At 44.6% G+C, this 21,909-nt stretch overlaps 1 protein-coding gene across 1 annotated transcript; it reads left to right on the top strand.

Moving 5' to 3' along the window:
• The first annotated feature begins 3,063 nt into the window (after nt 1-3,063).
• On the top strand, nt 3,064-21,558 carry LOC132881445 (endoribonuclease ZC3H12A-like). Its single transcript, XM_060913903.1, has 6 exons — nt 3,064-3,344; nt 6,673-7,172; nt 16,630-16,769; nt 16,907-17,141; nt 19,106-19,212; nt 19,314-21,558. The coding sequence occupies exons 2-6, from the start codon at nt 6,859-6,861 to the stop codon at nt 20,177-20,179; spliced, it is 1,662 nt and encodes a 553-aa protein (XP_060769886.1). The 5' UTR covers nt 3,064-3,344; nt 6,673-6,858; the 3' UTR covers nt 20,180-21,558.
• The last annotated feature ends 351 nt before the right edge of the window (nt 21,559-21,909 follow it).

The following is a 21,909-nucleotide window of genomic DNA, read 5'->3' as shown; positions in this document are numbered from 1 at the left end:
AAACTTTTGGAATTTCGCTCATTTTTATCATCTTGGCATGTAGGTTTTAATTTACTTGCAGCACAGAATGACGATCTGATCCCAAGTAACTCCAAACCAATTGAAGATTAAAGGCTCTGCTTAAAAGTCTTTAAATATTTTATGAAAGCCATTCAAGAGGAAATGTGACATCTGGGTTTTGTCCTGCTGATCAGGTAAACTAAGCCACGAAACTGGATTTGACAGGCTTGATTCTCAACAGGAAGCACGAGAAGGTTTTTTTTATCCAGTATAAAAGCGCTGGCTAACACGTAGGAGGAAATCCCCAAGACCAAATTAGCAGTGGCAGATCAATGCAATAAAAAAAAAAAAAAAAAACAATGACAGAACACACATACCACATGGCTGAGGTGTGAGAGTTGCGTACTATATTTGCCTGCAGGTGATTTACATGACCTACTTCAAATTATCAAAATAAACAGAGGTGTCGGTGAAGTGACGTACGGCCTTTCGATTTCATAAAATTGGTGAAATTTAGTTCCCTCTGAAATGTGGTTATTGTGATATATATTTATTTCTGTAATATCTCAAAATATCAGGGCATTCTGTGGCTGGGAAGTTATTTAACCCTTTGGTGACTGACCCCTTGAAAATGGTTCCTCCAGGAACGATGACTTTTCAGTTGTCAAGACAACGGAAAAACTAAAATACAAAAACAAAGATACGTCACAATGCTCTTGTGCACAAAACGAAATGCTCTTGTATTTTAGTTTTTCCGTCATTCTGTCGCTAAACGAACAAGTGCTCGCTGATATTTATTAGTTTGGTCCTGCGTTTCCTTTCCTTCATATAGAACGTCTTTTCTTCTCGCTTTCCATTACTGTAGTCGGTCTTTCATGTTTCATTCCTGCATTTTTCTCTCCAGTTTCAAATTTGTATCCCACAATGCCTTGCGTGAACAGGGAAAGTTCACCGCGTAGTATCTTGAATTGGGTCATGGTGAAGCAGGAAAAAAAATAGCGGCGAATTTAGGGCCACGCGGAGATAAAATCATTAATTGTTCCATTTAAAAAAAGAATAAAATTGGAAGTCTGTGATTCGAATTCAGTAGCTTTTAGTCCACTAAACAAAAATAATTGGGTGTCGGGAAAATCCTTTTCATGACCTACACTTAAAATCTGAAAGGCCTTCTACCTTTAAGTTGGTTAACTGTGATACAGGATGGCATGATCGAGCATCACCACCTGATAACCTTACCCCCCCCCCTCCGAATTCCTTAAGCACTGATTATTATTGAGGGGGAAAAAGTGCCAAGGTTATGGAAATTTTCGCACAATGTATTTGCCCACCACAAACATGGCATCAAAACTCAGTACAAAACTGGTGCATTGTTCCAGCTGGGAATGAGGTTACTGCATGACACTGGTTCATTATGAATTCTCAGAATGCACTAATGATTGTCAGGTGCCTACTATCGGACTATGAGTGAGTCGGATGTGCTCAGCCACCAGCTTTCTTCTCCTCTGAGCCAGATTTTCACGGATGATGTATTATGGGATGGCGTAGGGTAGAGTAGTGTGGTACATCATCCAGGTAGCATTCGTCTGCTATTACATGCTCTTCGGACACCCTACATACTGATTTTTGTGTACTACGGTAATAGTATAGAAGAAGTGGGTGTATTCGGATGCAGCCAATATCTTTAATTCATTATTTACACAAGGTATGATTAATACACTTGCCATAAACAAACAAAAACAAACAAAAAAATCATCTCTTTTTGCATGGAAACATTTGGGTGGAAGTATCATGGCTGTTGAGCAAACATCTTCCCTGGTACTTGAGCAACCTTGGACATCATGTTCTCTGCTGGGAGATGATATTAAAATCAATCACGTTCAGCATTCATGGAAGGAGTCTCCAGTGTCGGTGCTTTTCAGAAATAAACTGGTAAATTGCAGTGGCGTAAGAGCAATGACGCCCTCGGACGTGCAATTATTGTTTTCCAGTCAACGCTCTTGCGTCATCGATGATTTCTGGAGTATAGCTTTTTGGGGTAGGCCAAAAAGGTCGTCGCCAAAAGGTCATTCCTGGACCAGCAGGAATGTGAAAGGCAGCTTAACCCCTAACTGCTCAGGGTCCTGTTGTACATCGCTCTGGATTAGAGTGCCTGTGAGGTCCCATCCATTATCAGTAACCGCTTATCCTGTGCAGGGTCGCAGGCAAGCTGGAGCCCATCTCAGCTGATTATGAGTGAGAGGCGGGGTACACCCTGGACAAGTCGCCAGATCATCACAGGGTTGACACACAGACACAAACAACCATTCGCACTCACATTCACACCTACGGTCAATTTAGAGCCACCAATTAGCATAACCTGCATGTCTTTGGACTGTGGGGGGGAAACTCAAGGAAACCCACGCAGACACAAGGAGAACACACAAACTCCACACAGAAAGGCCCTGTCGGCCACTGGGCTCAAACCCAGAACCTTCTTGCTGTGAGGCAGCAGTGCTAACCACTACACTACCGTACCGCCCTTGCCCATAATGTGATGTAATGTAATGTAATGTAATATAATGTACAGCACAACTACTGAGTGTATTATTCCTTACTTATTTCACACACCCAAAAAAAAAATCTATATATATCAAGCCAAGACCAGACATGCCTAAATGGTGGAAATTCAGCACCACGAGACAAGACATCAGTTCTATTTATAGTCCAAATCCTGACATCTCGTCATTTCGCTTGGTGACGTGACGTTACTAAAGTGACTCGTGCTGGCTTTTTGGTTTGCTTTGCTAAACTAAAAAACATGGGAATGTCTTCACATGACCTGATACGAAACTCAGCTTTACCCCACTTGCATAACATGCTGGGAAACTTTCACACACACACAGTCATGCTTTTGCACTCTCAGCTCCACAGGCTGCGTTAGTCATCGTGTACTCGGGTGTCTATTTCACCATTCTGTTTTCCTTGTGTGAAGTAGCCTGATTTCCCTGAAGTGATCATTCAAGTTTAAATCAAAATTGCAACGGGGCTTTGAACGAGGTATGAATACGAAAAGACTGTAACCTGATATGCTGCACTAACCTTAAGTGGTTGTGTTTGTTCAGTTGAGGAAGAGCAATAAAAAAAAAAAAAAAAAGGGGGAAAGAACCGTCTCATGTCAAACATGTGTAGAAGGAAGAAGGGTGTGTGTGGGCGTGCGTGTGTGTCTGTGTGCGCGCAGATAGCTTCCTTGCTATGGTGCGAGTACACATTTTAGTAACTTCCTCATATGCTTGATCATTCTGAGAGACGCACAGAGGACGACACACACTCGGTCTCTCTCTCTCTGTCTGGCTTCTGAACCAAATGTAAGTACAACTTTATTCATCTCTCGTCTTCAAAACTTCATTTATTAGTCATAACAGTGCTTTTAAGTAGATCATGTCTCATTCTGTTTCACGACGGTGATGTATATATTTTTTAACAAGCCTGCGATGTTTGAGATTAACTGCAATTACAACTTAATAAAACCCAAGCCTTTGGAGTGTGTTAAAGTTAAAATAAAAAAATAAATAAATAAATTTAATTAAGTAAAATGCTTACAGCAAAACAGACTCAACTTGGAAGGACTATAGATTATAACTAAATATCCTGAGGCATTTCCTGACAGTAAACATCAGGAATAAAACGTAGACAAACAAGCAGTAATAGAATTACTGGAACTGAACAAAAACATGATTGTCGCAGTTAGAGAACTGAGTGACACAGATCCGAAGCTGTTGTGGTTTAAATTCAATAAGCGCACCGTGTGCGTGCGTGCATGTGTGCACTCTGCATGCACAGCCAGATACACACTGATTCCTAGGTTTACAAAATATGCCATAATTAAATAATAAAACCTAAAATGAACCCACATTGGATGGCACAAAGCAGGCGTCATGGAACAAGAGATGAATGACAGTAATAATGTGAATGAGGAGGTGTGCTTTGGGACAAAGGAGCTGCTCTTGTTTTTCTCAAGGTGTCTTTCCTTATTATTCACAACTGCACCCGAGGCAAATTTAGCAACAAGGAACAGTGAGAGTTAAAAATAACTCGCGTGACAAAAGGAGGAAGAAGTGTGGCAAACGGTATGTACCTGTGCCAGGTGAGAGAAAGGGTGGGGCAAATGGAGTGCTGGAGTCAAGTGCGGAAACTGGAAGAATAAATATCACTAATTATAATAACTAAGGTGCAGATACGGTGTCCCTCCCACTTTCCACACTTGGCATAGGTACAAGACCATGAGTTCCTCCTTTTCCCTCAGCTGGAACGAGGAAAGTTTCGGGTTAGATAATGGTACCAAGGTCACATGCAGGAAGGGGAGGTACACCATGCCTTTACCTGTGCCAGGTGAAGGAAACATGGTCTGTACTCATGACAGGTGAGGCAGGGGGAAGGATACATGGTCTGTACTCATGTCAGGTGAGGGAAGGGGAAGGATACATGGTCTGTACTCATGTCAGGTGAGGGAAGGGGAAGGATACATGGTCTGTACTCATGTCAGGTGAGGCAGGGGAAAGGATACATGGTCTGTACTCATGTCAGGTGAGGCAGGGGAAAGGATACATGGTCTGTACTCATGTCAGGTGAGGCAGGGGAAAGGATACATGGTCTGTACTCATGTCAGGTGAGGCAGGGGAAAGGATACATGGTCTGTACTCATGTCAGGTGAGGCAGGGGAAAGGATACATGGTCTGTACTCATGTCAGGTGAGGAAAGGGGAAGGATACATGGTCTGTACTCATGTCAGGTGAGGCAGGGGGAAGGATACATGGTCTGTACTCATGTCAGGTGAGGCAGGGGGAAGGATACATGGTCTGTACTCATGTCAGGTGAGGGAAGGGGAAGGATACATGGTCTGTACTCATGTCAGGTGAGGGAAGGGGAAGGATACATGGTCTGTACTCATGTCAGGTGAGGCAGGGGAAAGGATACATGGTCTGTACTCATGTCAGGTGAGGCAGGGGAAAGGATACATGGTCTGTACTCATGTCAGGTGAGGCAGGGGAAAGGATACATGGTCTGTACTCATGTCAGGTGAGGCAGGGGAAAGGATACATGGTCTGTACTCATGTCAGGTGAGGCAGGGGAAAGGATACATGGTCTGTACTCATGTCAGGTGAGGCAGGGGAAAGGATACATGGTCTGTACTCATGTCAGGTGAGGCAGGGGAAAGGATACATGGTCTGTACTCATGTCAGGTGAGGAAAGGGGAAGGATACATGGTCTGTACTCATGTCAGGTGAGGGAAGGGGAAGGATACATGGTCTGTACTCATGTCAGGTGAGGGAAGGGGAAGGATACATGGTCTGTACTCATGTCAGGTGAGGGAAGGGGAAGAATACATGGTCTGTACTCATGTCAGGTGAGGCAGGGGGAAGGATACATGGTCTGTACTCATGTCAGGTGAGGCAGGGGAAAGGATACATGGTCTGTACTCATGTCAGGTGAGGCAGGGGGAAGGATACATGGTCTGTACTCATGTCAGGTGAGGGAAGGGGAAGGATACATGGTCTGTACTCATGTCAGGTGAGGCAGGGGGAAGTATACATGGTCTGTACTCATGTCAGGTGAGGGAAGGGGAAGGATACATGGTCTGTACTCATGTCAGGTGAGGGAAGGGGAAGGATACATGGTCTGTACTCATGTCAGGTGAGGGAAGGGGAAGGATACATGGTCTGTACTCATGTCAGGTGAGGGAAGGGGAAGGATACATGGTCTGTACTCATGTCAGGTGAGGGAAGGGGAAGGATACATGGTCTGTACTCATGTCAGGTGAGGGAAGGGGAAGGATACATGGTCTGTACTCATGTCAGGTGAGGGAAGGGGAAGGATACATGGTCTGTACTCATGTCAGGTGAGGGAAGGGGAAGGATACATGGTCTGTACTCATGTCAGGTGAGGGAAGGGGAAGGATACATGGTCTGTACTCATGTCAGGTGAGGGAAGGGGAAAGGTATACAGTCTGTGCCAGGTGAGGTAGGGGGAAGGAGAAAGGTATATGGTCTGTACCTGTGCCAGGTGAGGGAAGGGATACTGTGTGTGCCAGATGGCTGAGTCAACTGTGGACTCAGACATTGGAAAATGGTTTACCACTATATGATTAGTCATTAACATAACCACACCATGAGCAATATGCGATAACCTGATGGAAAGATTTCAAAACATGATGGACGGACCCGAATGTAATTTGGTTGAAAGTTTGATCGTTTTAATCCATGAGGCATGACGTATTTACGAGTTAGTTCTGCTTTTCATATTAGGTTCAGAAATAAGACTTGGTGAAATGCAGGGGCTTTCCAATACACCATTACGTACACCCACACACTCGCTCTCAGACACTCAGCCTCCCTCATACATGCACTACACTATTAATGCACCATTTTAGAAACGAGTTCTTGAGAAACTGAGATTTTGGTAGGTTTGACGCAAGCAGAGCACACATTAAAGGTGATGACTGCAACGTACTGACTCGAGCAAAGCATCTTCCTTTCTTCTGTGGTCTCGTCATGACGTCCTGTTGAGGCTTGTTAAAAATAGAAGCTGTGTGAGCACGATGTGCAGTAGTGATAGATGTTTGCAAAAATTCTCTGAAACTGAAAGGGAGGAGTGTAAAAGCCCCTAACATTGTCTGACCTTTCTGTGTTTACCCAGAGAGAACCCGCCTCCTCATACACACACACTTCTTCCACAAACAGTGGAAACTAAGACAGTCTGAAGGCGGATTCCCCTATCGAGGCGAGAGAGGAGGACACCCCCCCTCTACACACAGAGAGAGAGAGAAAACACGTGGGCAACCAAAAGAGGAGTCACAGAAGACTTGCACACACCTGGGGACACATGCAGACACGGATAGACATGGAGCGTGAGCAGAATAACGTGAAGCGTTTCCTCAAGCTGGGTTACTCGCGCTCGGACATCGTGCGAGTCCTGCAGACACTCGAGCATGACGCGCAGACCAATGACATCCTCCAGGAGCTCATCAAGACGTGTCGCACTAACGCCGCTGGAGCACCAGAGAGCAGCCCTCAGCTCATCCCGCGAGGATGTGGCTCCTCGCTGCAGCACAAACACCCCGACACCACACACTCAGACTCGCACAGCTCCAACCCCTTCAGGCCAGTCGTCATAGACGGCAGCAACGTAGCTATAAGGTGAGAGCTTGTCTTTAAATACACGCAGTCGAAATATGAGTCTTGAGCTTAATTCTTTTTTTTTTTTTTTTTTATGAATGATGCTCATTCGAAGTATTGGATGACTTCATGCAAGAATGTAAGAACGCCACGATGAACAGTCGAGATGTGAGTCAATGCGAAAGAAAGGAGTTCTTACAAAACCTGAAAGCAAAATGATTGGCCTTTCGCTGAGCTGGAAACGAGGATACCGGAGCGTTTAGGAAGACGGTCACGTTTCCATCCAGCCAAACAAATAATAATAATAATAATAATAAGTTCAATTTATATAGTGCCTTTCACAAACCCAAGGACACTTTACACAAGAGTTACCACCAAAAAAAATAGGAAGAATAGTGTGAGGTAAAGAGAAAAGTTTTCAAGTTAGCTTTGAAGGAAGAGAGAGTGGAACAGTCACGAAGCGATTGTGGTAACGAGTTCCAAAGTTTAGGAGCAGCAACACTGAATGATCTGCCACCCATAGATGCCAGTTTAAAACGTGGAACAGTCAGAAGTCCACAGACAGAAGATCTGAGGGAGCGGGAGGGACAGTACAAATGAATTAGCTCACAGAGATAGGAAGGGGTGAAACCATGAAGAGCTTTATAGGTTAAAAGCAAGATTTTGTATTTGATCCGGGAGATAACTGGCAACCGATGCAGTTGCTGTAAAACAGGAGTGATGTGAGCAGTGCGCTTGGTGAGTGTGAGGACTCTAGCTGCTGAGTTTTGGATGTACTGCAGGCGATTGAGCAATGTGGCAGGGAGATCATAAAAGAGAGAACTGCAATAGTCAAGACGAGAAAAAATAATCTTGACTCATTAAACAAAACAAATAAGACGACTAAAACAAACAAATACATAAATAACTCATGCTCCTGTTGTGTTGTTTTAATGATTACGAATAATTACAACTCATCTCATCTCATTATCTCTAGCCGCTTTATCCTGTTCTACAGGGTCGCAGGCAAGCTGGAGCCTATCCCAACTGACTACGGGTGAAAGGCGGGGTACACCCTGGACAAGTCGCCAGGTCATCACAGGGCTGACACATAGACACAGACAACCATTCACACTCACATTCACACCTACGCTCAATTTAGAGTCACCAGTTAACCTAACCTGCATGTCTTTGGGCTGTGGGGGAAACCGGAGCACCCGGAGGAAACCCACGCGGACACGGGGAGAACATGCAAACTCCGCACAGAAAGGCCCTCGCCGGCGACGCGGCTCGAACCCGGACCTTCTTGCTGTGAGGCGACAGCGCTAACCACTACACCACCGTGCCGCCCCTAATTACAACTCATTAGCTATAATAATTCACCATGTCATCTTGGCGTGTTCGTGACACGTCTCTACACGCTACTGCTTTCAATCGGTAACAAAGAATAACGGTTGAACTTCCGGTTTGTCTGTCATTTATTTTGATAAGCAACATGATGATTAAAAAAAAAGGTAATTATTGTTAATGCATTGTATCCATTGACAAATACTGGCCTGCGTGCTCAGGGTCATTAATGACTTTTTGTTTAAAACCAAACCAGTGATTTTTCTTTTCTTTTAAAGCATTGGCACCATCCATTAAGCAATTTCAGATACCTTACAAATACTAGAAACTATACTAGAAACAAATACTAGAAGCTCTTAATCTCTGAAAAGGGAAAACTCTTTACAGAGCTCTAGTGCAAGCATGAACATGAAGTGACATTCGAGATTGCGGTGAAGCTGTGACCTTTAAATCCGCCCACCTTAAAAATGTTTTTTGTTGTTGTTTTTTTTTTTCTTCTTTCCAACAGTTCGGGAACTGTTTGGCTTGGCATTCTTCTCTGTCTTTTTTTTTTTCTCAAAAGTCACTTCATGATTCACACGTAGTTTCAAAACACGGTGTGAGGTTAGGTGAGGAGAAAAGATAAAGCACGGGTTAGTTTTATTCCTCGCAATTGCAGTTTGTTTTTGAAGCAGCAGGGGGCTCGCGGATTACACACTGCTCCTTCGATTCAAACGTCCCGCTTGTATCTTCTCAACGTGTTTTATTAAAAAAAAAAAAAAACCACACACACACACGGAAATACTTGGTGTTTGGAAAATTGTCCAAATTCAAGCGTAAACTTTTGAAATTTATCTGGCGCTGGCTGTTCCGCTTCGGTTCACGATGTCAGGGTGTCAATAATTCTTGAACCGAGTGCATAAATGGGTTAGGGCTGGTATTTGATGCATTTGGTCTTGCTTTCGGTTCCTCCTAAACTCCTGCTCTTGTTTCGAGTGTGTGATGCAGAAGTGGGAGTCGCACATCACCGACGAGCGAGTTTCAAAATTATTAAGTGAATAAACTTGCCGCGTTTCATCAACGAGCTATTATAGTGACTAAATTACAGATTGCGTCAGTTAGCCGGCACCTAAAAAGCGCGAGGGGAAGCCGAGCTGAGGCAAAGTGCACCCACGCCTACACCCACGTTAACACTTGTGCAAAACACACACTCTTGTAGCATTGCGGGGGACTCTCATTGACACAACGTACTCGCTTAAACAGCCCTTTTAAAAAAAGAAAAAAGAAAAAAAAAAAAAGTGTCCTCACTTCTCAAAATCGGCCTCAGTCTTTTGGTCTTTAAAAATTAATTAATTAATTAACCCTTTTCCAGTCCTTAATATGTAGCAAGAACAAGTACACACACATAAAAGGAGGACGGAAAAAAAAAAAAAAAGTCCTTGTCTTTCTTTTTTCAACTAGGCCGTCTTAGACCCCAAGACTGAAAATGGTGGTGGCGGTTTGAGCTGTTTGCGCATGCTGTTGTCCAGGAAGTGCTCTGCAATGTGACTTCCTTAACAATGGGCATGCTTATTAAGCGTATCAGTTTCGGGCGAAACACTGTATGCAAAGCACACACATGACTCCTGACAACGTTTGATGTGGCAAGGCCCGACCCTTGAGTCGTCAAATACGACCACAGAAGCGTTACAGCATGGTTTCCGTGCATGCTGTAACGCGAATGGCTGACCGGATGAATGCGTACAGACGAGTGCCTGGCGAGTGAACACCATACAAATCGAGCATTTCGGTTTAAATGGTAGCGTTTTTAAAAATCAATAATCGACTTGAGAAAGGTTTTAGGGCGTGTAACCGCTGGCTGAAATAATAACTACTGATACACTTAGGGAAATTTATATGGAATATAATACCGAGTCGTGTGAGGATGTGCATCGAGTTTCTCATACAGCAGAGCGACAGTCTGGGTCACGCTGATATGATCACATGACTGACTGTTTCGGCCTGAAACAGTCTCGTAATGACTCACGGGTTCGCAAACCACAGACATCTGTGTCTTAGCCTCCTACATCGACACTAAACTCGGGCACCATTTCTCTGTCTTTCATTACACTAGTCAGGGCTTTTCGGTGGGTCCCCACAACACAGGACGGAATACAAGTGTGTGTGTGTGTGTTATCCGAATGAAAGGTGTGTTTCTTCGTCAACCTGTACACTTAAATACTATGGTGACTGTTTTTTATATATATATATATATTTTTAATAACCACAGGTAGGTCATGCCCTAGTTCCCTGATAACTCTCGGATAAACACCACACTTGCTGGTTTTACCGTCTTACTGAGGACTAGGGCTGCACGATTCTGGAAAAAAATGTGTATCACGATTTTCTTGATAAGAATTGATATCACGATTCTCTGCACGATTTTTTTTTTTTTAAACAAATTTAAATCTTTATTCAACTCAAATCCAAAATCAATTTACTATTCAATTTGCATACCAAAAATATTTAAAGTAAAATACAGCACGACTAATACGCTCAAGGCAGTTGTGGTAATGTGCAATGTGCACAATGTCCATGGCTAGAACCTGCATGAAGTTCACCTAGAACAGATATTCACACATTCTGTTAGCCAGAACACCAATAAAATAAAAAATAAAAAACGCAGAGAAAACCCAATTACTTCTAAAATGAACTGCAATGAACTCTATGAAGTTCACCTACAACAGGCATTTACACACATTGTGGTAGCCAGAACACTGTAATAAAAACAGAGAAGACCCATTGACTGAACCATAACCAACAATTCTGACAAAAGGGGGAACAAACTATTCAAAACTATCAAGTTGGCCATTCGTTAAGTGCAAAAAACGTGATTTTTAACAAAGCACAAAGGGCTGAATATGGACCTGGCCCTGCATAATTGGCTCAAAGATTCTTTAAAACGGTTTAAACCCGAAATATTGCCACACCAAAGAATGCGAACCTCTCTTAGGAACAAACGGTGTTGGACGACTTGCCTGGCTCTCTTCGCTAACACCTGGGTTTTCTGGCATCTCTTTTCACTCACTCACTCATGCTGCTGTGTTTCGAAAAAGCAAGCATCCCTTTCTGCCTCGCTTGCCGCTGAATCACGTGGCGTGCAGGTCCATTCATGATTGGTTTAGGGAGAAAGCCTGCTGCTATGCGCAACCACATGACGTGCAGGTGCATTTAGGATTGGTTGAGGGAGAAAGCAACTACGGTGGACTTTACGGGAGCACAGAGGGAAACTAAAGTGTGCCGCGGCTCGTGATGAAAAAAAAAAAACAGAAGAATCGTCTCTAATCAAAAAGTGAATCGCATGTAGGTGTGAACCGAGATCGCGGTTTTTTAACGACATATAGTGCAGCCCTACTGAGGACTTCCACCAACAATTACTTCTACACACACACAGATCCGATACCTCCAACTAACCAAAAACCTGCAGTCTGGAGGTTCAGTTGTAGTTAAAATACAGATAACGATTAGAAAAGTGAAACTCAAGCGTCCTCCCAATAATCACGGGGACATTTACACTACAAGGCTTAATGCTCAATTCCGATTTTTTTGTGAAATCCGATTTTTTTGTGAGGTCGTTCACATGAACAAATATATGCGACTTGTATGTGATCCTCAGTATGAACGAAAAGCGACCTAAAAGTGTTCCGCATGCGCATTGCAGGATACGACGACGTCACACGCAGTGAGCATGGCCAGTGTTTACGGAAGTAACCTAAAGTTTCCTGTGTATGACAGTAGCCAGCATGGAGTACCTGGCGATGATGCGGTGGTTGTTGTTGCGACGGAGCCAGAACATGCACAATAGCCTGATGTTAAGGAGGAGGTTGAGAAAGAAGAGGGCAAGGGTTTCGGCTCAGGCGTTCTGCGGGGTAGTGACTGCAACCTCCGTTCAAAGGAACATCAAAGCCATGTTGTTGTAACTTTTTTGAGAGACCCGCCGCCTGCTTCAGCGCAGAATAGTGACGTTTGTGGCTTGTTGATGACGTGTAAGTCGGATGAATGCGACCTGGCGGTTCAGACTGAAGTCGCATATGAAAAGATCGGATAGGAATCGGAATTAGGACCACATATCCAAACGGCCTGGGTCGGATTTGAAAAAATCGGATCTGTGTCGTTCATATTGTCAATAAAAGATCGGATACAGGTCAAATGTGGGCGAAAAAATCGGATTTGAGTCACTTCAGCCTGCAGTGTGAACGTAGTGTTAGTTCTCAAGCACGCAGGGACGCAAGCAGATGCACGCCAAGACAGATTATACAACCCCTGGCAAAAATTATGGAATCACTACTCTTGGAGGATGTTCATTCAGCTGTTTTACTTTGTAGCCAAAAAAAAAAAAAAAAAAATCACAGACATGACACACAATTGTTTTATTTAACAGCTGAACATTCTGGCTTTGTAAAATATACCTCAAAAAAGTGATATGAAATTGTAATTAATGGCACATTTTTTTCAAGATCAAGTAGAAGAAAAAATTATGGAATCATAAATAAAAAAAAAATTTAAAAAAAAAATCACAATTAGTACGGCGGCACGGTGGTGTAGTGGTTAGCGCTGTTGCCTCACAGCAAGAAGGTCCTGGGTTCAAGCCCCGGGGCCGGCGAGGGCCTTTCTGTGCGGAGTTTGCATGTTCTCCCCGTGTCCGCGTGGGTTTCCTCCGGGTGCTCCGGTTTCCCCCACAGTCCAAAGACATGCAGGTTAGGTTAACTGGTGACTCTAAATTGACCGTAGGTGTGAATGTGAGTGTGAATGGTTGTCTGTGTCTATGTGTCAGCCCTGTGATGACCTGGCGACTTGTCCAGGGTGTACCCCGCCTTTCGCCCATAGTCAGCTGGGATAGGCTCCAGCTTGCCTGCGACCCTGTAGAACAGGATAAAGCGGCTAGAGATAATGAGATGAGATGAGATGAGACAATTAGTACTTTGCTGTACCTCCTCTGGCTTTTATGACAGCTTGAATTCTTTGAGGCGTGTACCTCACTAATGAAAAACAATATTCTTTATCAGTCAGGTTCCAACTTTCTCGTATAGCAGTTGACAGATCAGCTTTGCAGGATGGAGCCTCGTCATGGACTTTTTTTTTCCCCCCAATTTCCACCATACATTTTCAATTGGATTGAGATCCAGACTGTTTGCTGGCCATGCCATTGAGTTGATCTGCCTTTCCTGAAGAAAAAGTTTTAACGCTCTTTGTTCTGTAGCAAGATGCATTATCATCCTGAAAAATGACTTCACCACCAAAAGTACTTTTGATTGATGGAATGAGAAAAGTGTCCAAAATTTCAATGTACACCTGTGCATTTAGGTGGTGTTTACATTAGACCGTATCCGTCTTGTTTTCGTCGCGGATGCACTGTCCGTTCACATTAAAACGCCGGGAAACGACTCCACAGGCGGAACAACTTGAATCCGCCAGGGCCCACGTATTCAACCCAGTTCGTATCTGATCCGGTGCTGTGTAAACATTGAGATACGAGGAAACGCAGTGCTGAGCTCTAGCTGACGTCGTCATTGGACAACGTCACTGTGACATCCACCTTCCTGATTCGCTGGCGTTGTTCATGCCACGTTGGTCATGTGACGCGACTGCTGAAAAACGGCGCGGACTTCACTTCCTGCTATTGTTTCCGCCTTGTATCACCTTTTTGTTTTTCATTAAAGAGTATAAAAGTATGAATATAATGCTTTGCCATTCTTAATGTTGTTCATGGTAAGATGCAAATACTGCCCATTGTGTAGTTATGATTGTCTTTAGGCTTGCCATCCTTCCACTTGCAAGTGGTAAGTGACGCGCATGCCCGATATGCACTGGGATCACACACACAGCGGCTCAGTCCCGAATCACTGCTCGTGCGCTTCACTTGCGCGCTCTGTGAGCTGCGCAACTCGCTGTTCAGGGCGGAGTGATTTGGAGCGCAGCCGCTGAGGAGGAAGCGCTGAGCCGCACTGACACATTTCAACTTGCGTGCCGTCTAATTAGTCACGTGATTAGCGTATCCGTGTATTGGCGTTGCTGTGTGCACGCGAATCGTTTTAAAAACGTTAATCTGATGATCCGCTGATACGGTCTAATGTAAACACCGCCTTACTGTAGAGGTAATGACTGCCATCTGCCCAGGTCCTTTACCTGACATCCAACCCCATATCATCAATGGCTGTGGAAATTTGCTTGCTTTCTTCAGGCAGTCATCTTTATACTGTACGTTTCATTGGAACAGCACCAAACAAAAAGTTCCAGCATCATCTCCTTGGCCAATGCAGATTCATGATTCATCACTGAATATAACTTTCATCCAATCACCCACAGTCCACGACTCCTTCTCTTTAACCCCTTTGTACTGTAATCTTGTTTTCTTCTGTTTAGGTGTTAGATGGTTAACGTTTGGCTTTTCTGTATGTAAATCCCATTTCCTTCAGCCGACTTCTGAAATTTTGGTCACAAACATTGACTCCTGTTTCTGCCCGTTTGTTTTTCATTTCTTTTCTTGTGCATTGTCTATTTTCAAGGCATCTTGCTTTGAGTTTCCTGTCCTGACGCCTTGATCTACCTGTATTGGCCCTTTTCCACTACCCTTTTTCAGCTCACTTCAGCCCGACACGGCTCGCGTTTCGACGACCAAAAACCAGCACGACTCAGCTCGCTTCAGCCCCGCTTAGCCCCTAAAACTCGCACCGTTTTGGAGTGGGGCTGAAGCGAGCCAAACCGTGCCGAGTGAGGCTGGGGGCGTGAGCAGACACTCCCCTGTGCACTGATTGGTGAGGAGTGTCCTCACATGCCCACACACGCCCCGCGAGCACGCTGGGATCTGTAAACACCGCAAACCCGGAAGAAGGAGAATTACGAGAATTTCTGAAGCCTTATGCGCCTCGCCTCATCTATACGCTCTTGCCAGTATCTGTTGGCGTTGTCGGTGACAACAAGCCACAGCACCAAGACCAGCAACACTAACGACTCCATGTCCTCCATGTTTATTGTTTACTATTCGGGTCATGAGACTACCGCTTAAAAGCTCACTGATGTCACTGTTTGCGCTGCTTAACGACATCACGTAACGTCCACCCACTTTCGCTAACTCCACCCAATGTGTCCACCCCCTTCCAGCCAGCACAGTTCAGCGTGGTTGTAGTCGAAATGCAACTCCAACAGCCCCGCTCAGCTCGACTCAGCACAACTCAGCCGCGTTTGTAGTGGAAAAGCGGCATAAGTTTCCCTTTTACAACCTTCCCATTTTGTTTGTACCCGCTCCAAATTTTAGACACAGCTGACTGGAAACACCCAACATCTTTTACCGCATTCCGTGTTGAATTACCTTCTTTAAAGAGTTGTATAATCCTTTCCATCGTTTCAACTGACAGCTCTCTTGTTGGGGCCATGTTTTCTGTCAATCAGCCAGGTGCAACAGCTCATTCAGGTCTACAAGCGGTCTCTTTTAACTGCAGACTAATTTGCACATTTAGGCTTGGGCGGATATTTGTTTTAGAAATGCAAGTTATAGCTTGATTCCATAATTTTTTCTTCTACTTGATCTTGAAAAAAATGTGCCATTAATTACAACAATTTCATATCACTTTTTTGAGGTATATTTTACAAAGCCAGAATGTTCAGCTGTTAAATAAAACAATTTCGGGTCATGTCTGTGATTTGGTTTTTTTTTTTTGCTACAAAGTAAAACAGCTGAATGAACATCCTCCAAGAGTAGTGATTCCATAATTTTTTGCCAGGGGTTGTAGGACGGTCTTATAATCCTCGTCAGGATTTTCCACTGACTCCTACACCTCAGGAAACCAAAAGGAACACTTGAACCTCTTTTAAAGTTTTAAAAAAGTCAGATATTCAGATCCTCATCCGGAAATTTGGACTCCACAAAAATAATTCTGATTTACAACACTGGGAAGATTTTTCCAGTCGAGCGCTTTAATAGTTTCGCTGCTGAATCAGATCTCCCTGTCAAACAACATTAGGACAGAATGAAAATATTTGGACGGCTCTTAAACGCTAAATCGCTCCAGGTGAAACGGCAGGGACGATGGAGAAGGAGGAGGTGGTTCCGTTTGAGAATGACCTCCTAACCCCTGGTCCTGGTCCTGGTCAGATCAGATCAGAGCTGGGATTTAACGTATTCTCTGTTCCACAGCCACGGGAACAAGAAGGTGTTTTCGTGCCGGGGGATCCAGCTGGCCGTGCAGTGGTTTTGGGACAGGGGGATTCGTGACATCACCGTGTTTGTGCCTCTGTGGAGGAAAGAACAGTCGAAACCCGAGGCTCTCATCACAGGTAAGACTCCAGGAAGATTGGTTTAGCCTTTCCATTTCCTTTTTCTCAGAAAGGAAACAGCCACAGATACTGGAAAGAGTTTGTAATTCTTTTCCTGTTGTAAAAATCAATCGACGCCCCTTCATTGTTCTCTTTAGACCAGTACATACTGGATGAGCTGGAGCGCAGGAACATCCTGGTGTACACGCCCTCGCGATGTGTCAACGGCAAGCGCGTGGTGTGTTACGATGACCGCTACATCGTCAAGCTGGCCTACAACTCCGACGGCATCATCGTGTCCAACGATAACTACCGCGACTTACAGCTGGAGAATCCCAAGTGGAAGAAGTTCATCGAAGAGAGGCTGCTCATGTACACGTTTGCCAATGATATGTAAGTTGCATGCAAAGTGTTGAGGAAAATACAACAGGGAAGGAGAAAAAAAAAAAAAGCCACAAACGCCCTGTCATTACGAGAACAGGGTTTATGATGTTATTCATGCTTGTATGAGGAAATACACTGCTGAGAAAAAATATATATATACACACACACACACGTTCCTTGTTCCTGTTACTTCAGCCTGTGCAGTCCAAACATCCAAGTCCACCTGATCACAGGCTGATAGGATTTATTAAGTCGAGTTAGACTCCACACACACACACGAGTCCGGTTATGATATTTTGTCGAATAAAATTACTTTAAAATACCGTACTGCAATACACAAGATCCACCATCTCAGACTCGTATAGCTATAAGCACCTGAGCTTCCCTTGATCCACACAACAATGCGAATAAAGCGCTGAAGTTTGTTTTCGCTGGCTGGAAACAAAACGTACTCTCAAGCGTACAAATGATAGACAGCGTGGACGAAATCTCAGATGGAATAGTTTATCGGCAAATCAGAAATTTCAGATGTGGTAAAGGGTCAGGATTTTTTTTCGTTTTTCGGTCGGGCACCACCCGAACTGATGATCGCATCGTCAGCTTTTCTTTGGCTAAGGTACGCCACCACTCTTTCCAGAGCAGTTGGGGGTTAGGTGCCTTGCTCAAGGGCACTTCCAGTCAGTCCCAGTCCTGCTGGTCCAGGGAATTGAACCAGCGACCTTTTGGTCCCAAAGCTGTGTCTCTAACCATTAGGCCATGGCTTCCCCTCAGGATGTTGATGGATTCAGCTAGAGCTGCGTACCGGTACTGTACCGTGAAAATCGATTCGGTACAGGTCCAAAATACCGGATCATGAAGTACCGGTACTGTACCGATATAAATTTACACCAAGTACAGTAAGCCCTCGGTATTCGCGGGGGTTAGGGACCGAACATGGCCGCGAATAAGCCAAAATCGTGAATACTTGTACCCCCCCCGTAGTGACGGGCCACTGCCGCAAAAGTCTTCCCTTCCTTTAGCATATCGAGAAGTCCTACCTTCTCCTGCAGCGTCATTACCTTCTTCTGGCGCTTAGGTTCCTTGGCAGGAGCCTTAGAAGATGCAGAGCGTTTAGGAGCCATTGTAGGGTGTAAAAATTATTCAAAAATACCAAGAACGCACAACACGTGAACAAGTCTGAACTACGGGAACCGCGAGAGTGTACTGTACAATGCGCTCATTCGTATCAGCCAATGAGCAGCAGCCCGCCATTCAAACTTCAGCCAATAGCGAGCGAGCATTCGGCTCCGAGAATGTAGCAGTGCGTAAACGTTCGATATGTTCGCCGCAAATGACCGCGAATCGCTGAGATTTCCGCGAATGCATAGGAGATGCGTTCTATATAAAATCCCGCGAATATGTGAATTCGCGAATAGGCGGGGGTCTACCGTATATGCTTATTTTGTGACTGAAGATGCGTAAATCCTACCACAAAGATGAAAATGTAGCACTGGAAAAGACGTAAAATGCCGCGCTGAAACTTGAAATCAGAGCCATCTTTGATTTGAGATCCTCTCGCCACAGTCTCACGAGACATTGCAAGAGCTTGGCTGATCCAGCGTTCTGATTGGTCAAAAAGACTCAAAAGCAGGTCAGCCATTTTTCCTTTGCTGGCATTGGCAGCCTTTGTTGCTTTGTGTAATTTTGCCGCGCATGTTAAAGGCCGCGGACTGCGCGTAGTCTGTAGTACTCTAGTGAGGTAGGAAACCTAGTTATGTTCGGTTTTCTTTGACTAAAGATACTGACAAGTTGTCAACAGTTTATTAATGTTTCTGTCATTATTGAAAAAGTTCAGAAGAATTTGTCAAATTGATCAGGTACAGGTCCGGACCTGTACCTAAACCTCTGTACCAGTACCTGTACCTGATGTTACGTTTAGGTACGCAGCCCTAGATTCAGCTGATGAACGTTTTTTTATTTTCCTTTTGGTTCAGATTCATGCCACCTGATGATCCACTTGGAAGAAACGGGCCCACGATTGAGAACTTCCTGAGAAAGAAGCCTTTAATATCCGAGACCAAGCTCCAACAATGTCCTTATGGTAAGTCTACACCTGCGAGCATTCAAGTACATTTTCTCAAGGCGCACACACACACACACACACACACGAGTAACAACACTGGACTTTTTCATTTTTGGCAGGAAAGAAGTGCACCTACGGTGTGAAATGTAAATTCTATCACCCTGAACGCTCCAACCAACCGCAGCTTTCCGTGGCTGATGAACTGAGAGCGAAAAGTCAGCCATGCAGCATAACCGAGGAGGAGCTTCCTCACTCCGCAGATTATCAGACTGTGGCCATGCTGCCTTTGCTGCACCCGCACGAGCTGACTCGGGCTCTCTCCGGTCTCGATCTCTACTCTTCCCCGCACGAAACGCAAACTCCCGCCTGCCTGAAGAGATCCCTTCCTGCGATGTGCAAGAGCATTAAAAGTGACCAGGCCTACGGCTCGCTCGAGGGCTCCATGTCCCGCCTTTATCTCAGTGACTCCGCCCTTCAGACCTCACTCGCCTACAGCAGTGGGTGTATGACCGGAAGCAGCAGCGATTACTTCCTGTCTGGCGGGTCGAACACGCAGCAGAGGCGGGCGCGCAGTCCTGACGTGCCCTCGCGCTGCTACAGTCCCGACCACCACACGCTCTCAGGCTGCCAACACAGACACTCCGACATCAGCCTCGGCTACACTCCCGCGCTTTATCCGAATCACAGATATCAACAGTGCGCCCCGTATAAAAACAGTAACGCACCTTTTTGCAACGAGCCTCTACCTTATCCTCAGTCGACACCTAATCAACTCCGGGTACCAGACGTGAACTGGGGTCAAGGCCAAGCTGAGGTCATGGACGGGGAGAATTTGATGGACAGGAGGAGGGATGTGAGGTCTCAGCTCAGCACGATTTTCCCTCAGAGCATCGTGGACCAGGTTATGAGCTTGTACCCACACACGCTGGATACAACAGAGCTAGTCATGCTGATCCAGAAATACAGGAACAGTGCCTTGCTTTAAAAAGTACACGCTGATGAGCGCCGAATGTATCCGACGGCACTCTCGTTCTGGCTTGTCTCATCCATCAACGGTAAACTATTGAACTGGTTTTGTAAGATTTTTTTACCCAGAGGTTCCTGTACTGGGAAAGCAGTGCACGTCTGAGTGAAAATCACGTCACAACAAAATTTTTTTTTAAAAAAAGTAGGTTTTTTTGTATTAAAATACAATCCCAATGTAAAAATTTCAGCTTGAAACATGAAGTCTTAGCGCTAAGCAAGGACACAGTCTCACGTCCTGATTAGATAAAAATCTAAAGCCACTGCTTGAATACAAGGTTTTGTGCAACTTATAGAAGTGACACGATCCTAACTTCTGTTTTGTGCTGGCGCTGAGAAATAATTAAACCTTCTTCGTCCCACCTAAACGCAGCCCACCTCAACTTCAAAATTACACCCACTCCTTCAGTGTTATCACACAGACTTGGCTGATAAGACGCCGAGGGACTTTCTATCATCTATATGCACGAACAAGGGGCTGAAAGTTAACCAGGCGGCCATTTTGGACCACTGAAAGCACTTCCCCCACTCTCGGTGGAGTTTGGTACATTCCATCCCCTCAAGTTTAAACATGCAACGTTGTACTGGAAAAGCTGTGCACCTCATTGCACTTCAAGTTGGAATCTGAACAGTAATAAATGTAGCTTCGTAACTATTGTACACTTTTCTGGCTGCAAGCTTCAGAATCTTGAAGGCTGATGGGAAAGGCTCTGTGGTTTGTCATGTACCATGTCAGTAAATTACCCCTTTCTGTGAAAGTAGGTGCTTCCTGGATGAGGCAGTGTTACGGCGTTCGATACGGTAGCATCAGAGCTCCAGTGCAGAATTAACGCAGCACAAAAAAAACTGTGTCAACTCTTTGTTCTTTGTAAATGGACCTGCTGTTCTTTATAGTAAAGACAGAAATATACAGCACTGTATTGCGTTTGTGTGTGAACCTCTTGATACTGTAAAAGGACAAGATGAATGTATTTGCCGGGACGATGCTCCCTCTTTAAAGCCACCCGGTTTGCTGTAATTACTATAAACGTAAAAGTTGCTTGTTGAACGTGAACATGAAGGCTGATCTTCTCTGAGAATAAACGTCGTCTCACGACGATGACAAGTTGATGAGAACGTCGACCTGAAGAACCAGTGTAGCTTTGGTTTGGATAGAAGGGCGTGTGTAAGTAAGCTGAAAGTGACTGAGACTTTTTTTTTTTTTTGCAGCCTCAAATTGAGGCGCGTACAAATATTAGATACTAGCTGAAATGTGACGTAGCTAAAGTTAGCAAAACCCTTTCTCCTGTTTGTACTGCTTTAAATTTGTGATGACCTAAGAATTAAAATAAGTTAAACAAATCTCTTGCCTAAATGGTTTTTTTTTGTTTGTCTGTCTTAACAATCTAGCGTCTAGACGGTTGCACTGACTGACTTCAAATTTTCAAGGTAGGTGGGTAATGGTCCGTAGATTACCCGATTCAATTTGGGGGGTAAATCGGGTCAAGGTCACCATAACATTTTCCATTACAACTCAAAAACGGTTGCCGATAGACAGATGTTTACTATTACGAGCGTATAGGAACTCCCACATGGCCTTTCATTTGGCACCATGAACTGAAGCTTGTGGGTTTTCAAAAGGCTATAACTTTAAAACAGTTCATGATAATCAGATGTTTACCATCATCAACTTACAGGAAGTCCCATACGGGC

Source organism: Neoarius graeffei, chromosome 2 (assembly GCF_027579695.1).
Source record: "Neoarius graeffei isolate fNeoGra1 chromosome 2, fNeoGra1.pri, whole genome shotgun sequence".
In the NCBI taxonomy this organism is placed as follows: domain Eukaryota; kingdom Metazoa; phylum Chordata; class Actinopteri; order Siluriformes; family Ariidae; genus Neoarius; species Neoarius graeffei.
This window is presented reverse-complemented; position numbering and strand designations above follow the sequence as displayed.